Source organism: Mustela lutreola, chromosome 4 (genome assembly GCF_030435805.1).
Source record: "Mustela lutreola isolate mMusLut2 chromosome 4, mMusLut2.pri, whole genome shotgun sequence".
In the NCBI taxonomy this organism is placed as follows: Eukaryota; Metazoa; Chordata; class Mammalia; order Carnivora; family Mustelidae; genus Mustela; species Mustela lutreola.
In genome coordinates this window covers 47,862,858-47,888,484 of record NC_081293.1, presented here as the reverse complement: position 1 = coordinate 47,888,484, position 25,627 = coordinate 47,862,858, and the positions used below count along the sequence as shown (strand labels likewise).

Here is a 25,627-nt window from a genome sequence, read left to right as displayed (position 1 = left end):
TGGGTGATGCCCAAGGTCTGAGGCCCAAATCCCGGGCCTGGCAAGAGGGCCAAGTGTGGCCACGGGCGGTGGGGCCCGGGGTTGTTGCCTCCAAGGAAGATTCACTCCTATATATGGTCACCCGGGAGTCCCATTGCTGAGCTAACGTGTGACCTAATGTGCTGACAATCTCGCCCAGTCTGGGCCTGAGTTGGGAAGGGCCCTGAGTCTGGAGAGTGTCCACGTGGGGGCAGAAGGGCTGGGAGCAGGCAAATCAATGGCATGGAGGCAGGGCAAGCACGAGGTGCCCCAGACCTGGGACAGGAGAAAGGCAGCTCCGAGTCCTTCCCACTCGGCTTGGCCTCACGCATCTGTGCCGACGTCCAGCTCCCCCTGATGCTCTGCGTAAACAAGGAAACCCACGAGCCACTCTTGCTTTTAAAAGTTCTTTTAATACAGCATGAAAAGGCTATATTGCTATAGGCAAGCCGTATACAGATTTTCCAGGAATAAGGCACACAACGGAATGCCATCCCGAGGGCAGCCCTTCGGAGAGACCGGGAGCCTTCTCCACGCACCCTCCGAGCCGGGCCCACGGGTTCTGTTTGTCTTTTTAGCTGGACACACACGTATTAACAGATACAGACATGGACAGGGTCACCACACGGGAACGAGGAGGTCCGACGGCAAGGTTGGCAAAAGACGGCGATGGGCCCTTCTGCCACCAGCCCTTGGGGACGGCTCAGCCACCTCCCTGAAGGCCGGAACGCCTCCCACACTACCGTTTAGTTGTTGTTCTGGGCTACAATGTAGTGATGTTGGATTAAATATGCATTTAGAGTAGATTCAAGTCTATTTGATGCTGGAGGCAGGTGTAAGGGCTCTGGTTGGCACATCCCAGTTCAAAGAGCATGGGGTCCAGAGGCGTGGCTCCAATGACAAAGCTCCAAAGAGGGCCGTGGAGAAGTCAAGCTCCTGTTTACTCTTCCCTCCTGGGCCCTGCTGACCGGAGCCCTCCACCAGGCCAAGGAGGCCATCTTTGGAGCTGGCCGACCACGGAGGGGCTGGTGAGTCACCTAAGCTGGCTGTGTAATACTGTTAGGCCCCCTCTTTCCGTGGCCCACTCCCTGCCCCCCCACAAAGTTAATAACCATAATAACAAGATAATAATAAGAAGGTGCAAAAGAACAGATTACAATGCTGTGTTTTTACCCTCAGCTGGAGAGGCTCAAAGGGGTCACTATTCCCTTTTTGGCTACATTATCTAATAATAGCTTCCCTTAAAAAAAGCAATACTTTCCAAAATACACACATGTATAAATACAGGACACAAACATATTAATAAGTCTAAGCACTCGAATAATATGCTTGGCTACATAATACTGATATTTTCATCCAAGGAAAACAACACAGAATAACAATATGGCTTAAAGAATTGCAAAGATTTTTTTTTTCTCATCAGAATTATGTACCAACTTCATATAATATTCTATGTAGACAATATTTCCTTCTTAATGTAGTTCAGTTGCATACTTTTTACAGATCAAAGCATAGTAAAAAATCAAACCAAACACAAAATGAAACAAACAAACAAACAAAAACCAACAACAAACCCAACAATAGGAAAAAAGAGAAAAGTTCTCACCATAAATATTTTCTTGCAGCTCAAACAGAAGGTTTGCAAAAATACTTCCAGACATCTTCATTTGATATTCTGGTGCCCTCCTGAAAGCTCCGAAGTTTTTGAAAATGCCTCTCTTTATTTTTTTTAAATCTCAAAAATCAAGCAATTATATTTTTCTTTTTCTTTTTCTTTTTTTAAAAAAAAGGCCCTCAAATATATACAGACAAAGATAACCGTGAAGTTTTTTTTTTTTTTTTTCGGGAGAAGGTAACAAATTCAGTGTTGTGAGAAAAATTGGTAACCAGAAGAAATTTTAACATCTATGATTTTTTTTCAAAATACACACATAGTATTTTTCTTAAAAAAAAAAAAAAAGGAATTCTGTGTCAAGTATAACTCAAAATAAATACAAATTCACAAGTAGAACTATCGAATACTTCATACGGGTTAAACGCCGTTATCTCTCAACTAGGTCACCAGATCTACTAACTGCAGGCGATTGTCCCTTTTGAACATACAAGCCACACACTTTCTTGTCTCCCGGGCTCTCGGGCCCTCTGAGCACTTAATTCTCACAGTACCCGGCCGGGGCTGCCCACAGAGAGCCCCCAGATTCAGCCAGAGCCATGCAGGGGTGGGCAGTGCAGAGAGGGGCTGCCTTGGGCAGGAGGGCCCAGCCCCCACCTCGGCCAGCTCTGCACAGACGACAGACAGGCCTACTGGGAAGGTCACTTTGGGGGGATATCCCATTTCCTACTGGCCCCGGGGAAGGTCCCAGCCTTCAGCAGTCTGGAGCCTTCGTTCTTTTTAGGGTGTGGGCTGCCCTCACCACCGCAGCACGGTTGGCAGGCTCTGGGTCTCCCGGGACCCGGTCCCTGGAAGGGCTGGGTCCTGGTCCTCACAGCAGAGACCAGCACACCGCCCACCACTGCGGACACCACCTTCCGCACGGCACCAGGATGACTGACAGTGACAGCTTCTCCTTGCGGACAGAAAGCCTTGGGCCGGGATGGCTACAGCTCCCCTCGCCACCATGGAGAAGACAGGGGACACTGGGAGGGACTCCGCGGTGGCACTCCCAGTGGGAGGTAGGGTGTTCACAGTTGGCTGCGGGGCCCTCTGCCCCTGTGGGCAGCGCGGAGGTGGTCACGGGCTCAAGCTGGAGCAAATAGCCTCTTGTTAAGTGCTCAGAGGACACGCCCCCCCCCCATCGCCCCTGCAGGCACGCCCCCCGCCCCCCTCCCCAGCTGCAAACACACTCACACCATCTTTTCAACTTGCTCCCTGGACCCCTGGTTATCACTTCCCTCTAACCCCTCAGTTGTACACAGCATTTTCATTTGAAAACAAAAGGCGACCAGGCCCCAGTTGGGTGACCTTGAGCCGTGGTAAACACTGAATTTCAGGCCCATTGCACGGTCTGAATTGTTTGTTTGTTTGTTTGTTTGTTTTTCCACAGAGGCATAATGTTGGGGCAAAACCAAGTGACCCAGTCCGCCAGCCGGCTCTCTCCCGCTCCCTGGGAGAAAGGAGAGATGAGGGGGCAGTAAAAATAGGGCTTCTCACGGGGGAGCGAGCAGCGAGGCGAGCGTGATCCCTCCCGCCAGCCGGGACTGCGGTCGCCCTGACCAGCGTGACTTGCCCAGAGGCCTCCCTGCTCCCTTGGGAGGTAGGAAATCATTGTCCCATTTTATAAACGAGAGGTTCTGTAGCTTACGACGGGTCGGCCTCGCGTGAGGGGGATTCTTCTTCCTCATTTTTGCAGAGGTGGGATGGGGACATCAGGAAGGGCAGGGGTTACAGGTGGTGACAGGGGAGGACAGGCATCCCTCCGCTGTGTTCAAAGTGACCGACGGGGGACCATGTGCAGTGTGGGGCTTGGTGGGCCTCTCCGGACAAAGCTTCATGGGAAGAACAGAATTGGGCCTGCGCACCCCGGAGACCCTCCCTCACTTAACTAGCGGGGCGCCCTGAGGGCTAGAGTCGAGAAGTCCTTCCTGAGGCCTCGTAGTGTGTGAGCAGCAGGACTGGCACATGAACCTAGGTCTCCAGACCACCAGGCCAGTGTCTGTCCTGCCAGAGGGCCTTCCACACCGGGCCCTACGGCCTCCATCAGGGGGTGGACCCCAGTGTGGGTGTGGGTGAAGGACAAGGTTAGGGAAGGGGCCTGACACAATCCAAGCACAAAATCTAATCCCAAGTGGGGCGAAGTGTGTGGTGGGGGCGGGGAGAGGCATTGTCTGATGTGTCCCAGGCCACACTGTGGGACACTGGCCAACATTCAGCACCTCCCTGTCCCTGACCTCTGGGTCTAGGGTATGCAATGCTAATGACATCACAGGCAGTGGGGTCTGGGGCTCATGGTGGGCAGAGGGCAGAGATGCCCACTCCCCAGCAGCTGCTAGAACAGGGGTCAGCTTGCCAGGATTGCTGACTCAAACAGGACACAAACGTAGGGCTTTTCTGAGAGTGGCTTTGCACACATGGCAAACTGGAAGGTTGTGGGCAGAGAAGGAGGCCTGGCTAGTCTTGGGGAGACAGTCCCCTGCAGGCTTTGGGATTCACAGTACATTTAGTGCACTTGTGGCCAATACAAGGCTGCTCACCCCAAAGGGAGCCTCAGAGGAAGACCGCCGGCAGGGGACACCAAGAGCTTTATGGGGTCCTGGGTGCTGACCTCTGCTTACCCCTGTCCCCTCCACACAGACCCCAGGCCCACCTGCAGAGAGCCCCAGCATTCGGTGGGGGCAGCCACGTCCGTAACACTGTTTGGCAACACACATGAGACGAGAACCTAAGACACCCCCGCCCAGGCGTGTAAGGCTGCAGGACACACGGCAACGAGGAGAGGCACAGGGAGTGGCGTCCCCTCCGGCCGCTGGGCGGGCGGCTGCGGGCATGGTGGGCTGGCTCACTGCACCCGGCGGCAGTAGTAACCAAGCACCTTGCACTTCTCGCAGAGGTGCTGGGGGTGCTCCTTGCTCTGGTCGGACACGTCCAGGCCGTCGGGCTTCTCCAGGGGTCTCTGCAGAGAGGAAGGGGGAGGGGAGAGAAAGACAGGAAGACGAGAGATGCAGGGAGAGTGAGACAGATGCAGAGAGAGGGATGGAGAGAGCACAAGATAGACAGGGGTGCGGGTGCCCGGAGACAGTCTGGGGTCCCCGAGGTTGTTTCCCTAGGGACCCGGGCCCTTCCTGCCTCTGGCCTGTGGCAAGTGCTTAGCCCAGGGAGGAGGGGCTCTTGGACCCTCAAGGTCTGGATGCCACTTTGGCCTCCCCCTGGACTGTCAGAGCAGCCACCCCTGAAGCTCATGAAAGCCCAGGACACAGGCAGGACGGTGGTGCACAGACATTACCCAGATGAGGAAAGCGAGGCCCAGAGCAGGGAGGACCCAAGCCCATGTCTCCTAACCCAGCACACTCGGCACTCTTGCCCAGGCGACCTGTCACTGCCATGCTTCGGGCTTGGGGTAAATGAGCTCTTGGCTCTGTGAGGTTAGTAGCCAGTGTCCCTTACCCCAGGGTCTGGCACAGTCCTTGCCCTGTCCGTTGAGTGGCCAAAGGAGCAGAACTCCACTGTGTCCTAACAGGGAAACTGAGACCCAGAGAAGGGAGGTGGCTTGCCAGACCTGTGATGCTACTCACGCACTTTGTGACCTCAGGGGGGCCTCAGTTTCTGCATCTGGAAAGTGGGCCTCATCGGACCTCAGTTGTGGAGCAGTGGGAGGAACTGGATGTCTAGATGTTTGTAAACTAGGCAGCATTAGGCACGCAGGAGAGCACTTATGGGACATAAGGAGCTTCCTGCTCCCTCTTTCCCTCCCATCCTGGCTCGCAAAAGCCAGCAGAGACTTGTTTCCCTGGAAAATTTATGGAGGCTATTAGGCACACCTCCTGAGGCACAGAGTCTCTTGGCTGGCAGTCGAAGCTCCCGCCCAGAACCCCCACCTGCAGAAGGGTCCCCTGCCTAGATGTGGGGGGATGCAGAGGAAGCTGCTCAGGGACAGCTGGGACCTACATGCTGAGGAGAGGAGGCAGGAAGCACAGGCTGCTGCAGGGCCACGGACCTTGATGTCAGTGGCTGTGACCAGAGATGGTCCTGGAGGGAAGCCACGGGCAGACTGTAATCTTCCCCAAAGCAGTACACAGGCTTTTGGGGCCCGTCATGCAATCCCCAGTCTGAAGCAGATACTGAGAGCAGTCTGGGAAATGAAAGAACCCTAAACCTCCAGGAGGAGAGCACAGAGATGACGGAAGGCCAAGGTCCAAGGTCCGAGGGTCACAAAACCCACCTATGTGCTTCTAAGCCTAAAGCCACCCAGAGAAGGCTTGCAAAATGGACAGGAGCCTTGGCCTCGTCCAAAGGGCCTTAACATGACCAGCTTTCCTGGCCAGGGGAGAGGAGGAAGACTTTAGCTTTGTGTCAGACAGGGGCTTGAACAACCTACAAGCTGTGTGACCTTGGGCAAGCTACCTGGTCCCTCCGATTGTCCATGTCCCCGTCTGTAAAAGGGGGCGTTGGCAACACTTTTCTCGTGATGTTGTTGTTACAACTCAATGAAAAGAAAGACCAGAGCAGAGCTCCTCACATAGTTCATTGTGATTACTGATGGGCGGGGGTGTACCACCAGGGAAAGGGGCACTGAAGCTGTGATTCCAAGCTGAGCGGCCCGGAAGGCCTCCAGACCTGCTGTCCCAGGCATCTCAGGAAGACCGAAAGCAGCCCACGGCATGGCCTGCAAGCCAGGGCTGGGAGCTCCCTGCCAGCCAAGCTGCCTGGCTCTAATAAGGGCTTCCTGACCTGGAGCTGAAGTCTGGCTCCCTATCCCTTTTCCCACCATCCCTACCACACAGGGGCTCCCACAGGTCTGAGAGGGACAGTCCTCAAGTCTCCCCGCCCCCAGGTCAAACTCGGCCTGGTTTCCAGCTCTCCTCCCCAACTGTCCATGCTAGCCAGGGCACCCCCCTGAACCAGTCTACTGGGTGGGGCCAGAGAGGCCAGAAGAGGCAGGTCCCACACCACCCCTGCCCCCATGGTTTACACTCCACAAAGCATGGCCATGCAGACCGTACACCTAACCAGACAACCTCGCTACAAGGAGCCTATTACTATCCTTAAGTATTACAGATGAGGAAACCGAGGCTCCAAGACGGTAAGGGTCTTGCCCAGGGGCGTGCAGCTTCCCCTATCTACCCGGGGCTGTTGGGTAAGAGCTCTCTGCTCTAGAACCTCAACGCCCCCTTCTGTAAGCCGGGCAGAAGGTTAAGAACACTTAGAGAGTGTGCGTGACAGAGATAGCAGGGAACGAGACGACTGCCTTAAAGCACTTTATGGTCATAAAGAGCTCTGCAAGACTTAATAATGGCTGTGTGACCTCTAGAAGCTACTTAACCTCTCTGTGCCTCAACTTCCTCTTCTATAAAATGGGGTAACTAAGAGTACCTACTTGATAAGGGGCTGTGAAGAGTAAATAAGATAATTACCTGCAGTGTCCACCAGTATTCCCACAAGGGCTTATTGCTGCTATCGCTAATACTATGGAGGACTGGGGGCAGGCGGGGGGCAAGGGAGCTAGCTGAGTCCCCGGGGAAATATCCCTGCCATAGCCTCACCACCCCTCCTCCTTGGCCATGACCCCATCCGTGCTCTTGCCCTCCACGGGTCCGGGCTCCGCTGAGTGGAGGAGCTGGGGGATGCTGTCAGGACTACTCCCGTCCAGTGAAGGAAAACCTCCAGCTGCTGGGATAGATCACCCCGGGGCTGTCCCCACCCCCAGCAGGGAGGCAAGGCCCTTCAGTGTTTTCTTCTCCTGGGGGGCAGGGGAGCTGCAGCTGGAGCCTGACGGGAAACAGATGTGGCAGGGGAAGGAGGAGAGGGAAAGTGGAGGGTTCTCAGGGGATGGATGCCGTACAGGTCAGAGCTCAGTGGGGGGCGTGGGGGGAGGGACAGGCGGCAGGAGAAGTAAAGGAGCCCCTCTCCACCACGGGGGGCTGAGGGGTGGGGACTCCAAGTCCTCCTCTCAGGGCACCCCCCCTCGCCAGCCCCCCTGTAATCTCCCTGAGGGAGAAGGGCCAGGTGAGAAGCACATGGAGCCCAGGAGAGGGCCCCTGTGAGAGCAGAGTTCAGCTCAAAGGCAAGTGCGCTCTTAATTCAACACAGGGGAGAAGGGGTTTTTGGACTGGGATCTCAGACCTTCTCAGGAATTGGCAGGAAATCAGGAACCAGGACACCATGTCTCCTTTAAACTGCCACCCTTGGCCCCAGACCCTGGACATGTTCCTACAATACCAGGCCTACCCAATGGGTCATCAGGCCTGTCCTGGCACTGCGAGGCCTCGGTCTCCCCGCTCGACACCATTAGCATGTGGGCCAGGAGACCCCTGTCCACTGGACTGCCATGGCCAGTTTTGAGTCTGTCTCCATGATGCAGAGTGGCTGATGGGAACCACAGAGACCCTGGGGTTGGGGGGAGGGGTGGTAGGGAGGGTCTGCAAACAGAGGCAGGGGAAGCCAGCATGAGGGACATGAAATCACACAATGTTTCCACCACAAGAGTCTGCTCAGACGGCTCCCTCCTTTCTCTACCTGCCGCCCCCCACCACTCCGACCGTGCTCCCGGTAGAATAAAGACCAATTTCCAAGCCAGGGCTTCGGAGCTACCCCCATGCAGCCTGGCCCCCACCTCTGACCACTGCTTCACCCCTCAGCTCCTCCAATGCTCTGTACCTGACCCTGGCCTCCCCACTTTGCAAACGCTGTTCCCTCCCCATCGGCCACTCCCTCCCAGTCCCCTCCACCCTCCCCCAGAGCTCAGCCAACATCAGTGCCTTCCCCAAGAGCCTCAAAATCCACCTGCCTTTCCATCCTGCCTCCAGCAGACCCCCAACCCCTGCTCCCACCATCCTTAGTGACTCAGCCTCCAGAGGGAAGACTGGCCCCAGCCCTGGTTCCTCAATGCCCCTACAACGTCATCAACATGACCTCTCCCACTGCCCCCTTGGCCACACCCTGGACGTGGTCTTCTTCAGAACACTGCTCTCTGTGCTGGGCAGCACCCCCCCGCACCGACCTCCCTGTCCATCGGGGCCCCCCTGGCTCCCCAGGATCATACACCATCACACTTCTGCAAACACACCAACTCTGCAGCCTTCTACCCTCAGAACAGCAGTCCTGGCGAACCTCTGCCCTGTGCCGCTGTCCACAGACTCTGGCCCGCTCCTGCCCCTGCCCCGTGACCCCCGCTGAAGCAAGTCATGGAACCAGGCTGGTAGCGCTAGTGACAGTTATGACCTCACACCTCCCTGGGCTGGGGACACAGTTCGATCTCTCTGGGAGGCCCACTTCCTCCTTCATCCTTCTCTAAGGCCACCCCACCCCTCCTCACCTTCACATCTAGTTGAAAACCTCCTGTCCTGTTTCTCTTGAGAAGACAGAAGCCTTGGAAGGGAAGCCCCTCTTCTCTGCACCAGTAAACCCACCAACCATGTCCCTCCCTCCTGTGCCCATGGTAAGGCATTGCCTTCCTGTCCCTGCATCATCAACTTTTTGCCTCCTTCTGGCTCCTTCTCATTTACCTGTAACACACTTGAGCTCTTCCCATCTCCATCACACTTGCCTCAATGCCATCTGTGTTACCGCAGCGACTGCCCCATCGCTATGCAGCTCTCTACAGTCAGACCCCCCTCAAGGGAGTGGACCGTGAAGGTATTCCCACTGCAGCCCAGTCCCACCAACCCCTCCCTCCCCCGTCATGGCTCCGTGGCCACTGCCCCAGCCAGTGGGTCGCTGTGAATCCACATCCCCACTCCGCCCTTATGCCTGACCTGCAGGGTATCGACTTCCAGGATCGCAGACCCAAGCTGCAGTTCAACAAGGTCTCCAGGTCAAAGTGATGCCCAGGAAGTTTGAGGACCACCTCCTTAGTGCCAAATCCTCAAGGCACTTCTCCATGGCCAGGATCCCTGACATCTCTACATGAGCCTCACCTGTCCCCTCAAGTGGCACGTCCCGACCCCAGGACTCTACACTCCCTAGTTCTCCTCCTTGATGGACTTCTCCTCCATCTGACCCCTCAGTGCTGGGATTCTGCAACACATAATCTGGGGAGTTCTGTCTCCACCTCGTCTACATTCTGCAGGAAATCTCATCCACTTCTTGAATACCTTAAGGTCAATGACACCCAAGTATGTAGGAGTCACCTTGATTTCTCATATGAGCTTCAACATAACAAATCCAACTGCTTTCTTGACATTTTGACTTAGATTTCCAGACACATCTCAAATGTAACATGTGTATCAAAGAACTCTTGGTTTTATTTGGGACACCTGGGTCTTGCTCTGGCTTGCCTACAGTCCAGGTTGCCCACCCCATAAGCCCTCTTCCATCAACTCAGGCTGATGACCGTTCTCATGGGTTCGGGCCCCTTCCTCACTTTCCACATCCAACCCAGGGACACTTTGCGTCTGACCCAGGTCCAAGGCCACCCCTCTTCCCAGCATGCATGGGAATATAGCCATGACTTTTCCACTGGTCTCCTCATTTTTGACCACCCAGATGTACAACGACTAGTCTCTGCATACATCAGAAGAGTCATCTCAAAATAAAGCTGAAAGCTCTATTGCTTGTGGGTTTTGAGTGGCTCCCAAGACTGGGAAGCACCCCGTTCAGCTTCCCACCCCATTCCTCCCATTCCTCTTGTTCAGTTCTCCTGATACTTCACTGAGGTTTGGGCCTTGAGCATCGAAGTCCGTAAGGCCACAGGGCATTTGCACCTGCTGTATGGTCTTCTTGAGATTGCTGCCCCCCACTTGTGACAGGTCTGGCTTCCTCCCATCCTTCGGGTCCCAGAGTAAACAGACCTCCTCTTTGCAGCCTGCAGTGAGTGGATCCTCCCTGGGACAAGCTGCCTTACCACGTCTGCCACCCCCCCCCCCCCACCCTCCAACATGCCCATGTACACCTTGGCCACCAGCCCCACGCGTGGTGCCTGGAACACTGGAGCTGTGGGCGAGCAAATGAAGGAGACGTGTTTTCTGCAGCACGCTGTTGCCCCCGCATTCCCACTCAGCCTGCAGCGGCACCCCAAGCTCAGTTTCAGAACTCGCCTGGGTCTGCAGTCTCAGGGTCTTGCTGAACTCACCCCTTTAACCTCCTTCCCTTCCCAGGGAAGTGGTGACCTCTAACTTCCATTTCAGAGGAGACCAACAAAGGGCCAGCTCGGAGAGGTCTGGTCTCATCCTTGTCACATGCAGGTGTAAGCTGAGGCCCAATAACGATCCAGGTCAGCCCCCAGGCCCTCATGAGGGCCCCTCTGGCCACCACCTCCTCCCCCCCAAGCCCCGCCCCGCTCACCTGCTTATGCGGATACACGTTGATGTGGCACTTAATGCACTCCTGCCCCATGTTGGCCCACGAGTTCCCGCTCATCCATTTTCTCTTGCACTTGGGACACTTGTACTCGCCGAAACAGCGCTTTTTGCCCTGGTACGGGGTCAGACCCTCACCTTTGGGGCGAGCCTAGAGGACAGGAAGCAAACACAGGGCATTGGGGCCCACCAGGCCAAAATGATGCCCCAAAGGATCCCCACAGTCTTCCCTGTGCAGGCAGGGGGTAAGGCACTTTTCACCCCCACCCAGAGAATGCCAAGGCCAGCCCCAGAGCGCGCGTGCACACAGACACACACACACACACACATGCGCGGGAATCCCAAGGCTAGGAGACCCACACAGGGAGTCAGAGAACAGGAGGTGGTGGGCGAGTCACATCTTTTCTAGATTTCAGGGAACAAAGTACGAGACTATGGCCAGGAATGACTTCTCTGACTCACAGCATAGAAAGGCAGCTAGCAGTTCCATGCACCTGTACACAGGTGATCTCTGGCATGCCCTGTCCCCTCCGGAGGTGTGGTCTGCATGGTCGTTGGTGAGACAACAGGGGCACAAGTATGCAATCTGGGATACAGCGAAGGGGTGTCTCCCCTCCCCCGGGGCCCAGCCACCGGCTCCCCTCCTGGAGGCCACCTCCCTTTCCTTCCCACCAGCCCAGAAGTGGGCTCTGCATTTACAGACACACGCAGCACACACAGACACACATGCGTCCTTGTCCCTCGCTCCATGGGCACACCAGGCATTGATTCTGTGCCTTCCCTGTTTCACTTCATAATCTAGCTCGGGCATATTATTATTATTGTAAGATACATCATGGTCTATCTTCTCCCCGAATCAGGACACACAGTCCTACTGACTTGTGTTTAATGGCTGTACCAGTGTGGAGTCTCCAGGAGCTCCAGGGTCTGCCCAGTGCCATTACAGAGCTTCCGGCTTGGTGTACAGACAACCCTATGATGAATAATCGTGTGGATGTGTGGGGGGCGGGTGTCACATTTTGCACATGGGAGAGGACATTTGTGGGACAGATGCTCAGAAGTAAAACTGCAGGGTACGTGCACTTTCAATTGTGAAAGGTAATGACGAGTTAGTCCCAGCTTCCACAGCACCACAATGCAGGGGCACCAACATAACGTCCTATCTCCTTGCTGGAAGTTTCCGCCGTCGCCCATCTAAGAGGCAGAAAATCTTCTCAGAGTGGATTTGATGTGTATGTCTTTTATCACGAACAACAGAGAATTCCCCACGCATTTAAGAATCGTCGTGTTTCCTTTGCTGAGTCTTGGTGTATGTCCTTGGTGATATTTTTTTTCTCCTGGGGTTTGTGATTTTTCTTGTGGATTTGTAACTGCACTTCATCTATTGAAGAGACTGGCTCTCTCCTGCATGGTGTTTTTTTTTTCCTTTTTGTTTTAAACCGCTTCAGCGAGATAGGACTCATACATCCCACATTTCACCCGTGTAAGGTATACAATTCAATGGGTTTCAGGATACTCACCAAGTCTAACAACCATCATTACAAGCAAAGTTTAGAACATTCTGTCATACTCTCCCAAAAGAAACCCTGTATCTATTAACAGCCACTCGACAGACTACCCCCACTGTCTCACCTTCCCCAACCCTGGGCAGCCACCAGTCTATAGATTTCCCTGTTATAACTAGTCCATCTAGAAGAGTCATACAATAATTGTCCTGTGGGGCCTGGCTTCTGTCTGTGTAATGCTTTTTTTTTTTTTTTTTTTTTTTTTTAAGATTTTATTTATTTATTTGACAGCGATCACAAGTAGACAGAGAGGCAGGCAGAGAGTGGGGGGAAACAGGCTCCCTGCTGAGCAGAGAGCCCGATGTGGGGCTCGATCCTGGGACCCTGAGATCATGACCCGAGCCGAAGGCAGAGGCCCAACCCACTAAGCCACTCAGGCACCCCCATGTAATGCTTTTAACCTCCATCCAGGTAGTAGCACCTATCAGTACTTTATTCCATTTTGTTGCCAAATGATACCTCATCATATGGCTATGCCGTGTTTTATTTCCTTGTTCGTCAGATGACAGGCATGTGGGTTGATTCTAATCTTTGGCTATTACGAATAATACTGCTATAAACACTTGTGTACGAGCAGCACGGTATTTTATAAAGTTGGATTCGTTACTCCAGTGTTTGAAAATGGAAGATGTCACCTAGAACTATGACCACATTGCTCGAGAAATCTTGGTGGTGACTATCAGCTGGGGTCAAGGAGGGTCCTCTCCATTCCGGCCAGCGGCTCCCTGCACTGACATCATATCTTCGGGGCTTGCACGCTCCGGGTCTGAGACAGGCTTAAACACAGGTTCTACGTCAGCACTCTTCAAGGTGTGGGTCCTAGACTGTGTCCGCGGCATTCCCTGGGAGCTTGTTAGAAATGCAGACTCTCAGGCCTCACCTTACATCTACTGAATTAGAATCTGCATTGTAACGAGAGCCTCCAGGAACCCATGTGTCATTATGCTTATTACGAGGTGATCTGTTTCTACAGTAATGTTCCTCTGGGTAATTGCCCATGTACGAAGGACTGCATAAAGGTTAAGCACACAGACTCTGGATCCCAATCCTAGCTTTGTGATCTTGGGCAAGTTACTTCACAAGAGTAATGACAGGAACTACCATATAAGGCTGTTCTGAGGATTAACTGGGATAATAGGCAGGAAACACTTAGAACAGTGCCTGATACATAAAACAGCGGTGTTAGTTATTATAACGATTTACGAACACAGAACAATAGCAGCACACAAAGTGATCATTGCTACCTCTGGGAATCATCTTGTTCCCGGGAGCCAGCACTACCGCTTGGTGACAGCCTACTAGAATTTCAAGAAACACTAAAAAGGGACATATGTGCTGAGTATGTGAATCTAAATCTAGAAAGTGACAAGAATATTGCCCTGATCTCTTGGGCCTGCGGCCGAATATCTTTTGGATCTTTCTTGGCCTTCCTGGCAGCCATAATATCCTGGTGAGGAGGTTCTGTCTGAGCGCTAAGACAGGGCTGGCTCTCGGCACTCGCAGGTCGGGGAGAGAGGCTGGTCATGCCAAGCGGAGCCCTCAGTGTCCAGGCTCCAGGCGCCCTGCAGTACAGGAGTCAACATATGCCTCGGAAAGCACTTTGAGCTCTGTTGGTCTCAAGCTAGTGGGTGTGCGGTAAGCCCTCTAACCCCTCCCAGGGCTACCTTTCCCACCTGGTGCCTGGAATGTCAACATCGAAGCCACTCTAGCTTCTGTGCCCCCCCTTCCTCATAATGCTGAAAGAAGTACTACGTGAACTCTTTCCCGAGTGTCTCTACTCTCCAAGGCACCTCCATTCAAAAGGGAATAACAGGTAGGCCTGGGGTGACTCAGTGACTCACCAGGAGTTAGGATTTGAGACCCCTTGACTGAAAGGGGACTGCTTGATTCTGAAACGGATAGGCCCTGCAGCTGGGGCAAAGGGCAGTGGGGGTGGGGGTCAGAGGGAGGGGGCACCCAGCCGAGTGAAGGATGATAATCCCTGGCAGGGCCGACAATTTGGTCCCAAAGGGTTTCTGCTTCAGAGACGAGCAGGAAGGAAGGCCACATGAAAAAGATGATACAGAGAAACCGGCACCACAAACAGAAGCCGGCAGACGAGAGGCAGGAGTGAGGGGAGGGTTGGGAAGCAACACTACACGGTGTAATTAGAAAACCAGCCGTTCTGGAGCCATCCATCAGGGAGTGTGAACTGCTGGGCAGGGCCCAGGGACGGGGGCCCCAGCCTCCTGCAGGACCAGAGGTCCTCGGCACACCGTTCCCACCCGGGGAGGGCCCTGCTCTGACACCTCCGTGCTTGGGACGTGACCCACAGCACAGAAGTCCCAGTCAGATGCCAGTGATTGCCTTCCGCCTCTGCCCGGGACAATCTGGGGGACCCTCCATCAGTTACTCAACCTCTCTGTGCCTTGGTTTCCTCATCTGGAAATCTGGGAGAATGGTAGGGGCCTGCCCTTCAGCGCGGCTGGAAGGGTGGGCGGCATTCATGCCTCTGAAGGGTTGGCTGGCTGGCTGGGCATTGCTAGCGCTCTCTGACCATCAGCAAGGTGATTTTCTGCTGGAGCTGGTAGCCGCTGCGTTCTGGGTGAGGCAGAGGCTAGGGCTGAGATCAGGACGTGGAAATCACGGGAGGAAAGCTCCAAACATGAGAGGGGGTCTGGGTGGAGGGTGGGCTTGCTATCCCCGGGGGCTGGGGAGGTGGCAGGCAAAAAAACGGACTGCGTTAGGTGTCTTCACCTTCTAGAATTTTCAGAAAGGAACCAAGAAAGAGAGAGGAAGGCCACGGAAGCTCTGCAGGGGGCTGCTAACAGAGAACAGAGGGAAGAGCGAGGGCAGACGCTTAGGAGGCACCACCACAGCCTGTCAGCCTCCCACTCAGCTCTTCCCATAATCCTGTGGGGTGAGGAATATCATCAACCCATTTAACAGATGGTGAAACGGTGGCATGGGGCAGGGGCAGGACTTGCCGAAGAGCTTCCAGCTTCCGGCGTGTGAGGCTTTGCCACAAGGCTACGCTGGGCTTCCTTTTGCTGTCTGTCACCCTTAAGTGAACCCCACCACGAAGCTGAAACCCCCAGCCCCTCTGCTCAGCCCAGCCTGGTGGCTTTTGCACCCCTGCGGGCAGAGGGGAGAAGTGACCCGCAGGGCAGGGGTGAAGAGGCAGATGATGCAGGGAGGGAAAGATGGGCCAGCGGGCAGCTCTCTCAGCCCAGCAGCGAGAAGCCGAAGCCGCTTCCTGGAAGGACTTATCCCAACACTGTTTATGCTTATAGAGGAAGGCAGGGCCAAAGGGAGGAGGAATTTTTGACGAAACAAAGGCTCCTCTACCCCCCACACTTTCCCCCTGCCTCCTCCCAGAAAGGCCGGCCTCTTCTTATAAACTTCAACATGAAACAGACACTGAGTGCCCAGCGCGCTGCAGGGGTGGCCGCCCGCCCTGGCTGGGAAGGGTGCCAGGTCTGACCTGCTCTCTTGACCCGGGCCCCTGCCACGTACCCCTCTGGGGAATCACATCAGCCAGCAACCCCGGGCAAAACTCAGTGGCGCTCAGACACCACCCCTTGTAGCACAGACAGGGCCTCTGGGGGCCAGAGAGGCAAGGCAACTTGCTCAAGGACACACAGCAGGCCACGGGCTGAGCTGAGAGATGGGGCTGGGTCCTCAGACTTCCACACCACGGCTACAATCCCTGCACGGGGCAGCCTGGGAAGTGGATGGTCGTGGCTGCTGTGGGGGAGGGGAAAGGAGGTGGGCCTAGGAGCCACAAGAGCAAAGCTGGGTGGGGCTGTGGGAGGAGCCATCCAGGAAAGCCTGGGAAGAGAGGCAGATGATGCTGACATTATCTGGGCACTTTCTCAGAATGGCTCCATGTTTTTTTCCCAAAAGTTCATGCGATTTCTTAGGGTTGATGGTAAGATGGTGAGCTCCCTGTCACTGGGGGTATGCAAGCAGGGGGCTGGGTAAACAACTATCAGGAAGGCTGCCGAGGGGATCTCTGTTTTGGTCAGATTATTCTGAGGGCACTTCCCCCTCTGTAGTACTCCAGCTCTTACTGAGGAAAGCCGACCAGCAGGTGTGGAGAGGGGGTCCTCTCAGACACTGCTGGGGGTAGGGTGTATTTCCTACTAGATTCTCAGAGCACAACTAGGCAACAAGCCTTTACACTTTTTAGAAATGTCCATCCCCCCAGCAAATCTATTTCCGGGAAACCATCCTAAGGAACTGATCAGAGTTGGGGACCAACAGGGTGTTCAAGAATGTTCATCACGGGGGCGCCTGGGTGGCTCAGTGGGTTAAAGCCTTTGCCTTCGACTCAGGTCATAATTCCAGGGTTCTAGAATCGAGCCCCGCATCAGGATCTCTGCTCAGTGGAGAGCCTGCTTCCTCCTCTCTCTCTGCCTGCCTCTCTGCCCACTTGTGGTCTCTGTCTGTCAAATACATAAATAAAATCTTAAAAAAAAAAAAAAAGAATGCTCATCACAGCATGGTTTATGACGTGCAAAACTAGAACCGTCTAAATACCAACACCAGTGCTCTGGCTCCCTCAGTGATGTTACACTCATTGGATGAGTGACAGCGAACCATTAAAATACTGATGAGGAATTTTTTTAAGGGTTTGGGGAAATGTTTATAAAGAAAGCAGGACAAGTGATAGGCTATAAACGACTCCCTAAAGTAAAACCGTAAAAAGGAAAAGTGGGCATGAAAAAGGCTGTAAGGAAAAAGGTCAGAAGTGTTCAGAGGTTGCCTTTAGGAGACAGGATTCTCTGTTCTAATTAATGAATTGTCTTTAAGGAGTAGGTATGACTTTGGTGGAGAGGAGGAGGATGGCTCATCCGCCAACTCCCTGGCCTGCCAGCCCCTCCTGCCCACAAGGGGGCGCCCCACGCTTTCCCACGGAGGTGGCAACCCATGGAGATGGCAAAGCTGTCCATACCTGCCCCCCGCTTTGCCCCTGCAGGTGCATCCACTGGGGCCCGCGTGCTGGACACTGGCCGACCTCTGGATGCTGGTCGTCCTGTTGGAAGAGCTGCCCTGCCCCCAGCCACGGAGCAGACTTCCCACCTCCTAGATCCTACCGGCTCCCTCAACTGAGGACAGCTGGGAAGTAGCCACACCTGTCACATGACATAAGAGCTTGGCTAGTCATTCTGCTCGTCCGTTTCCCTGCCCCTGCTTCCTGGAGTCCCACCCTGAGTAAGCCTTGAGGGTGATGCTTGCTCTTCCCTCAGCCCCTTTTTAGATAGAGTCCCTTTGGCAGCAGGAGGACATTGTCACCTTGGTAACTTGTGGCAGAGAATCCCAGGGACCCAGTGCCCAGGAGAGGGCAGCAGGGTAGGACTGCGGAGGCTCATGTCATGTCAGGACTCCGTGCCAGGGTCTGCCCCAGGATACACGGCCTCTGCTCTCGGGATCTAGGGTTCGGCTGTGTCCCAGCCACACCCCAACCCCGACCACACCATCCCCGCCTGCCTGGGAGGGCAGCCTGCGGCCCGCCAAGCTCTGCGATGGAGGAATGGCCACACTCCTCACAGGTCTTGCCAGGGCCAGGCTTTCTTGGTATTCTTACAAACACCACCTCCTTGTGCGCTAGGCCTGGTATGTCCCAGTCTTCGGAAAAGAACACTGAGGCAAAAAGAGGTTAAAAGAACTTGCCCAAGGCCACATTGCCGGCAAGAGGAAGAGTCTGGATTTGAACCGAGGCCACCTGACTCGAGCCCACTCTCTCCATTGCCCTGCCAGGCTGGCACAAAGATGAGAAACCCACCCGGCCACGACGCGGAGAAACAGGGACCAGCTGGTACCGTCAACGCACCGGTCCTGGCACACTGGGCGCCCTTGGGGGCCTCCCTTCCCCTCGCTGGGCCTCAGATTCCCCACCTCCAGAATGAGAGCGGCACTGACTGCTGGACCTGCTGGACAGGGTCCCTTTTCTCTCCAGGGCCCGCTAGTCAACGTGCGTCTTGGCAGCCCCACTCCTACTCCCCTGTCTGCTGTGGGGCGCGAGTCCAGCCCACGGTGCATTGGGGAGAGGCAGGGCTGCAGCCGGGAGCAGCGGGGGAAGGAAATAAGGACCAGATGGGCTCCTTGCCGGCTCCCCATCCCACCGTGTCTGCCTGCTCTGCTGCAGCCGGGTGCCTGAGGAGCGCTGGGCCCAAAGTCAAGAGAGGAAGAGCCCTGGGTTTAGGGAGTTTGAGATGCCCTTCCACAAGGAGGCCCTGTCATAGTCCCAGGACCATTTGTGCAGCTGTGCTGGCCCTTCCTGGATAGTTCAAGAGGGTTCTGGGGACTCTTTCTGGACCTTAGGGGTCCTTCCTGGAGGAGGCACTGCCCCGCTTCTGGATGCTCCTCTTCCAACCCCCCCTTCCTCAGGCTTACCCTTTTGCCCTCCTGCTGTGTGGGCCAACGTGGGTTGAACTGGGGCTGTGGCCAGAGGCCCAGGTTTGGGCCCTTGCTCTCCCACACTCATCACCAGTTTCTTCGCCTGCAAGCGAGGGGGCTGTTCGAGAGGATCTGGGACACCGACATTTAATGAACCCACTATGTGCCAGCCGCTTCCCAACCACAGCCTCCCCATTTGACAGAACAACAAACTGAGGCCCAGAGAGGCCAAGTAACAGGTGGCAGGTCCCACAGCCATGGAGTCTAGACTTGAGCCCAATCTGCTAGCTCCAAAGCAACCCTTCCCTCCTTGTGCACAGCCTCTCCACAGAATAGCTATGAGAAAACCAGAGTACATGCCTGTTTCTAGGAACATGACCCCACCTCTGACCTCAGCCCGTGGACCCTGCCTCAATCACTCATTCATTCAACTAACAGCTATGGATTACCTAGTCTACACCAGGCCAGGTAAATACTCCAGGAATACAGATGAGGAATGTTCTCACAGTGGGGCCTTCCAAAGGGCTCAGTCCCGTGACCCATTCTCCAACTGCGGTCTACACCAGTCATGGACACGGTCAACCACACACTTCTAGCTCTGGCCCAAGTGAGACTCACACCTGTAGAAACTCTCTTGGACCCATATCCTCAGGCAGAGTCTACACGTCACCCTCCCAGGCGACAGGCATGGAGCCTGTGCGTGATGCTTGAGATGATCTCTAATTGATGCAACAGCCCTACAAAATCAAGACTCTTAACCCTAATGACAGAGAGGGAAACTGGGGCTTGGGAAGGGGCAGTGACTTTGTCCTAACTGACATAATTAGTAGGCAGTGGCACCAGATTCTGGGCTCAAGTCTGTCCCATGCTGAGACCCACTCTTTTCCTTCCCTGCTTTGGGGACCCTCCAAAGACTCCCACACTCACGTGTCCACACACGTGGCCTGTGGAGGCAGGCAGGAGGGCCGCCTCGGTGTCTGCAGCCTACGGGTCCACGCAGCTGCAGGGTCCACGGAGGCCCCAAGCAGGGATCAGAGGGACAGGTGGGCCGGGCTGGGCGGCCTGCAGGCTGCTGGGAGGGAGGAAGGACGCTCCAAGAGGCCACCCTGGGTTTCCTCTGGAGCCTCAAGGGCCCCCTTGTCTGAGCACAAGAGTCCTGGCCACCTCCCCCCCCCTCGGCCCCCTCCCCTTTTCTGGGTTCCTGCCGCAGCCCAGCATGGGCCCAGAAAGCCCAGCCTCCTGTCACCCCTCCCGCCCCGTTCCCAGCCCAAAGCCGCAGCAAAAATGCCATCCTGATTCCACAACACTAGGGTTTGTCAAAGTGCCGGGAACAATGGAAGCTTTCACAGTGCCAGGAAAAGGTCTCAGGAAAACCCTGGGGAGGGGGCACAGAGTGGGGGTGTGGAGAGGAGGGAAGAGCCCAGAGAGAGGGGAAAACAAGGCGGGGGGGGGGGGGTTGGTGGTATGGCAGAGAGAGGCAGGGCAAGGGGAGGCAAAGACATCAGTTACAAAGGACAGGGAGGGTGAGGTGGGGTGGGAGCCAAGAGCCCCTGTTGGGGACAGGGCAGCAGGACAGGGCAGTCTGGGAGAGGAGGACCAGGGAGGGACAGGACGAGGTTAGAGACCGCGGGAAGCGAGCTACAAGGGAAAGCGGAAACGGACACACCGAGACCAAGGAGCCCCTCCAGGCACCCCGCCCACGCCCCCGCAGGCCTCCAGCTCCCTTCCTGTGCCCCCAGGAGCCCTGGTGACAGCAGGGCAGAAACCCCTTTCTCCAACCCCACCCCGAGGCCAGGCAACGAACGTGAAGCCTTTCAGGGCTAAACTTTTTGGAAAGCAAAGACTTTTGAATCACATGAACAACCCCTCCCTGAGTTATCTGTTTCCTGCTTCTGGCCTTCCTCCACTAGCAAACCGCATGGATCAGAACTCAGGGGCGGGGAGGGAAGAGGGGCCAGTCCGAAGGGGTGAAAAACATCCGAATCACAGCGATTGCAAAAGATGTGGATTTTCCTCCCCTCCTGCGCCTGCAGAGAACAGCGGCCCACACCGCGGCCGCTGCAGGAGGTGGATGGAAGACTCGCAACCAGCCTGCGGTCGGCCCATAGCTGGATGCTACCGAGTCTGATAACCGCTGGTTCCGAGTAGGCCTCCCGGTCCCCGCACATCCCCATTTGGGTGGCCCGTCTGACTGTGCCCCTCCTTCCCCCACTGCAGACAGAACCTGGGGTCAGCAGGGCAGCCTGCCCAGCATATTTTAATGAGCACAGCAGCCTCGGACAGCGCCCCGCCCCACCCCCAACTGTAGGACTGAGGCAAAAACACCTTAGGCATTTGAGCCCCTTCCCCACGGGGCCCAGATGACCTTCTCACCTTAGTACTAGCTAGCTACTCCCCCTCCTACAAAACCTACACTCAAGGACAGCAAAATCACTTTCTGCAAGTGCTGTGTACTCCTCCCCACCCCCACCCCTGCCCCCGGCCTCTGCTCTTGCTGTTTCCAATGCCCTAAACGTTTCTCTACCTGGGGAATGCCCCTGCATCCTTCAAGGCCAAGCTCAAAGGCCACGCCCTCTGGCCTCCCCCATCCCAGACAGAGTTAACTGTCCTCTCTAAGGACTTAGTTCTGAGTCCCAGGCTCCTGCGCTAGCTGAGAACCCTCCCACCGCCTCCCCCAGAGAAGGCCCCAGCTCCCCAAACTCCCAGGGGACTGTGTGGTCTGCACCACTCGCTTGGCTGCGGGTCATGTCCTGCCCTGACCCTGCCTCCAGCATGCCGGAGATGATACAGCATGCCAGAGATTGCATCCCGAATTTAACCACTTCTGCCTTCTTGTTTCCCACCCATCTGTATGTGTGTGGTGGGGACGGGGAGCCCTCTGTATCTCCCGCTTCCCTCGGAGTCCCAGGTGGGGCTCGGAGCACGTGGGCTCTAAGGGCACACGGGCACGGGCTGTGCCCATGCTGGGTGAAGTGTGCAGGCCAGGGCTGAAGTCACACTGGCGGGAGGGGGCAATGCAGGGTCCCGGTGTGGGCTCTTTTGCTCACAGGACACCCCTCCTGGGATGCACTGACCACTCTGGAGAGCCACCTCGGGCTGGCGACACTGTTTTTCAGGTTGGGTGGTCCCCAGCTCCACATCTGAGGCCATCCTTGGCCAGGCCAGGCCACATGTGACCAGCCCAGCCCCACCTGCTGGAGGAAAGCTCTGCACTAATCCTAGGGGTGCTGCTGGGGACAGGAAGGTTGCAGTAGGGTACCTAGTGGTGATCTTCACCTGGGATGAGGCTTTGGTACAAGCGCCAAAGCCTTAGGAGGAGGGGACAGGGGAACTCAGCTCAAAATAGCGATGGGGGAAGGGTGTGGAGGGTGGCCCAGAGCCAGAAAAGAAATCTGATCTGTCTTGGCCGGTAAAACCCTGAAGTCAGCAGTTTGGGGCCACTCTGGCAAGAGCCAGTGCTGGGGCTCCCACGGCTGCCTGGAGGGAGGCTACAGGCCCGACCTCCAGCCTCAGCTCTACCCTCACACCAGTCCCTCCTCTCTCTGGGCTTCGATCTTCTCAGGCCTCGGAGGGGTGGAAAGAGAAGCAAGCTGTCCACCTCTGAGAACCTTCCACGGGTGAGTGCTGGAGCCTGAGTCGCTCAGGAGACCACAGCCACCGCAGACAGGAAAGGACTGTACTGAACGTCCACTGCCCACCAGCACTGGCCACATTCCTGGCCTGCAGGAGGCTTCATTGTGACCCCGTTTCCAGATGAAGAAACAGAGGCCCAGAGAGGTTTTGTCACCTGTCCAAGGCCATCCAAGCAAGTAAAAGGCAGGCCTTGAACTCTAGTCTTGTTGGCTGTTGTCCAATTCCTTCATTGCCAGGTGAGGTCCCGAAAGCCACGGACTGGTTTCAAGGCCACCTGTGGCAACTGTGTTTGGGCAGAGAGGAGGTTCAGAGGCTCCCATGGGCCAGCCCAGCTAGCCACCGGCTTTTCCTGTGGTTCCACGGTGTCGGACAGAAACCAGAGAACAGGCTGTGGGCAGGGGGGTGGGTGTGCATACAGACCTGTGATGTATATGGGAGCCTCTCATGGCCACTGCCACAGCACAAACCTACCTGTGCTCTTCCCTTTCGGGGTGGGGACCTAGCAGAGGAGGAGCTTCCCTTATGGTTCATGAGGAGACAGAAGCCTCCCATTTCTCACCTCCATAGCCCAGACTGCTGCGGGCCTCACTTCTTCACCCACAGACTACACACACCTGCAAAACCATCCCTTCCCCGCTGCCCCAGGGCAAGAGTGCTCAGCACAAGGCAGCAAGGCTCCGGAGGAGCTCTGCTTCATGTCCCCAGAAGCTCCATTCCCCTCCCTGGGCCCCAGGGCCCCCGCCATAAAACCCTCACGGGTCCTGCCTGTGTGCAGTATAACCTCCACCAGCCATTCCCTCTTCACTCTGATCCCTACAGGTGAGGGATCCAAGACACAGAGAGGTGGGGAGATTTGCCTGATGTCACACAGCCAGGAAGCAGTAGATCCAAACCCAGGCCTGGCTGACTCCCACAGCACCACGTGCCTCCCAGAGGGTCTCCACTCTGATTCTGGGGAGGTGTCCTTGCCCTTGCCCGTGGCAGCTGCATATGAGGAAAGAGAGTGTGTGCCCATCACTGGAGCGGGGTGGGGGTTCCTGGCTAACGGTATTCGTTCTCACATTCCCCTCTGTGCACATCAGTCTTTCTGTCCGGCCTACCCTGTCTCCCCACCTGATCCAGAGGAAGCTTCCTTGCCCACTTTCTTTGCCCACTCCTACCTGCAGGGACCTTTCTGGTCTCTGCACCCCCCCGGGGTGGGGGGCTCATCTCGTCACTCTGGGCCACGACTCCTGGGGCAGCATGACGGCCCACTTCATACCCGTGAGGGCAAGCAGTGCCCTCGCCCCCCACAGCCTGGGTGCGGGCCCCTCTGCTGGGCTTCTGAGCCAGATCCTTTAAAGTGCTGACGTGGCAGCATGAGCCAGACGACCCTGCCCTCACGAGGGTCTTTGCCCGAAGAGCGGTGTGGGAACCTGGCTGACCGGTGCTCAGTGTCGCGCTTAATCAGCACCGTGGGAGGAATAGTGACCCATTTTCCTTACCAGGGAACTAAGGCTCACTTCCAGAGCCACACAGCTGAGAAGTCTGCTTTCCATTTCCCTGACTCGAGATCCGCCCACTCCTAATCCTAGAGTATAGGTTGTTTCTCGGGCTTGGGCCTACATCTGAACCATCTAGCGGGGCAGAAGGGTCGGGGGTGGGGGGTGGTTCGCTATAATATAGGCTGCTGGTCCCATCCCCACAGTTTCGGAACCAGTAGGTCTGGGATGGGCCCGAGTTTTTGCATCTCTCACAAGCTCCTTGTGCTGCCGGTGCTGCCGGTGCTGTCAGCCCAGGGACGTACTGTGTGAACCACTGCTCTAGATGATATGAAAGTAGGTGTGTCGCTCAGACACTGTCTTCTCTGCCCCACTCCCTCCCCACATGCCCATTCTGTACCCTGGAAACTGAGGCACCCAGAAGGCGAATGAGTAGTCCCAGCCATACAGCAAGTGAGGGTCAGAGCCCGGAGTGGAGCGCAGGGCTCCTCACCCCAGGAGCGGGACAGTGAGGCTGCCGGGCTGGAGCCGGGCGACAGCCTGCGGTGGGAGGAAGGGCCATCTCTTTGAAAGCAGGACTGGCGCTGGTGGAGGTGGCGGCGCGGGGTGCTGGGGGAGGGCTGGCCTGGCGCTCCTGGCTCAGCCCCAAACCTGTGACTCCTCAGCATCTGGAAACCATCACGGGGAACAATGAAGGGAGCAGGGGGCCTGGCTGCTTGGGGGCTCTGGCCCTGTCTGTTCAGGAGAGCAAAGGAACTCAGGGCCTACAGGCACTCCCCCCACCAACCCCCGCCCCTGCTGTTTGCCTTGGCACTGGCATGCACAGCTCCCGAGGGGCCCAGCTATCAGGAAAAGTCAGCCTCTGAGCTACAGATGTGGGGGCTCGTGGCCAGGTTGGGTGCCCAGAAGTCAGGAGATTCTGGCTCAGCTCCCTGTCCAGGTTGCAAGACTCCCCTGCAAGCTCACTACTGTGGCTCTCTGGGTCTCAGTTTCCTCACAGGAAGCTCAAGTACCACCCCAACCGGGCTGACGGCTTACCATGTCCTGGCAGGTACGTGACCGGCTTCATGGCTGGGCCCGTGTTGCCCCTGGGGGTCCCACTAGTCCTCCTCAGGCCAGTGGGGATCAAACAACCAGGCCTGGAGTGGGGAAGGGGCTGAGGCATGGTCGCTGTGTGCGTTTACTCCTCCTGCCACAGATTCTCCCATTCATGGCCTCAACACTTCATGTACGAGTGCCAACTACCTACAAGGCACTGGAGCAGGGTGCCCAGTGGGACTGACAGAACCCTGGCCCCCAGGAGCTTACGGTCAGGTTGGAAAGAAAAACCCAAGCATCTCATTCAATATTACACTTCCGAAGCAGTGAGGGGCCACCTCGGACCGGCGGGGTTTCTTCTTCATAGGGCGGGGGGGGGGTGGTGGGGGGGAGATCTGTCCCAGCCTCTGAAGCCTCACACTGACAGCTGCACCCTGGCCCCAGCCGCCACCAACATGCTCTGTGACCTGAGACCAGCCCCTTCCCTTCGTGGGTCGCGGTCTCCCTTGTATCAGCAAGAGCGGGGGAAGAGAACCAGGAAGGGCCGGTTGGTCATCCTGG

The 25,627-nt window shown here is 56.1% G+C and overlaps 1 protein-coding gene across 1 annotated transcript in view; it reads right to left on the bottom strand.

Annotated features, from left to right (window-relative positions):
• Nucleotides 1-411: 411 nt before the first annotated feature.
• ZCCHC24 (zinc finger CCHC-type containing 24) overlaps nt 412-25,627 on the bottom strand; it is a 60,719-nt gene continuing 35,503 nt past the window's right edge. Inside the window, exons 3-4 of the mRNA XM_059169775.1 lie at nt 10,955-11,119; nt 412-4,628 (exon numbers count right to left, since the gene is read on the bottom strand). Coding sequence (XP_059025758.1) covers nt 4,515-4,628; nt 10,955-11,119 — 279 coding nt within the window. The 3' untranslated portion in view covers nt 412-4,514. The remainder of the gene's footprint in view (nt 4,629-10,954; nt 11,120-25,627) is intronic.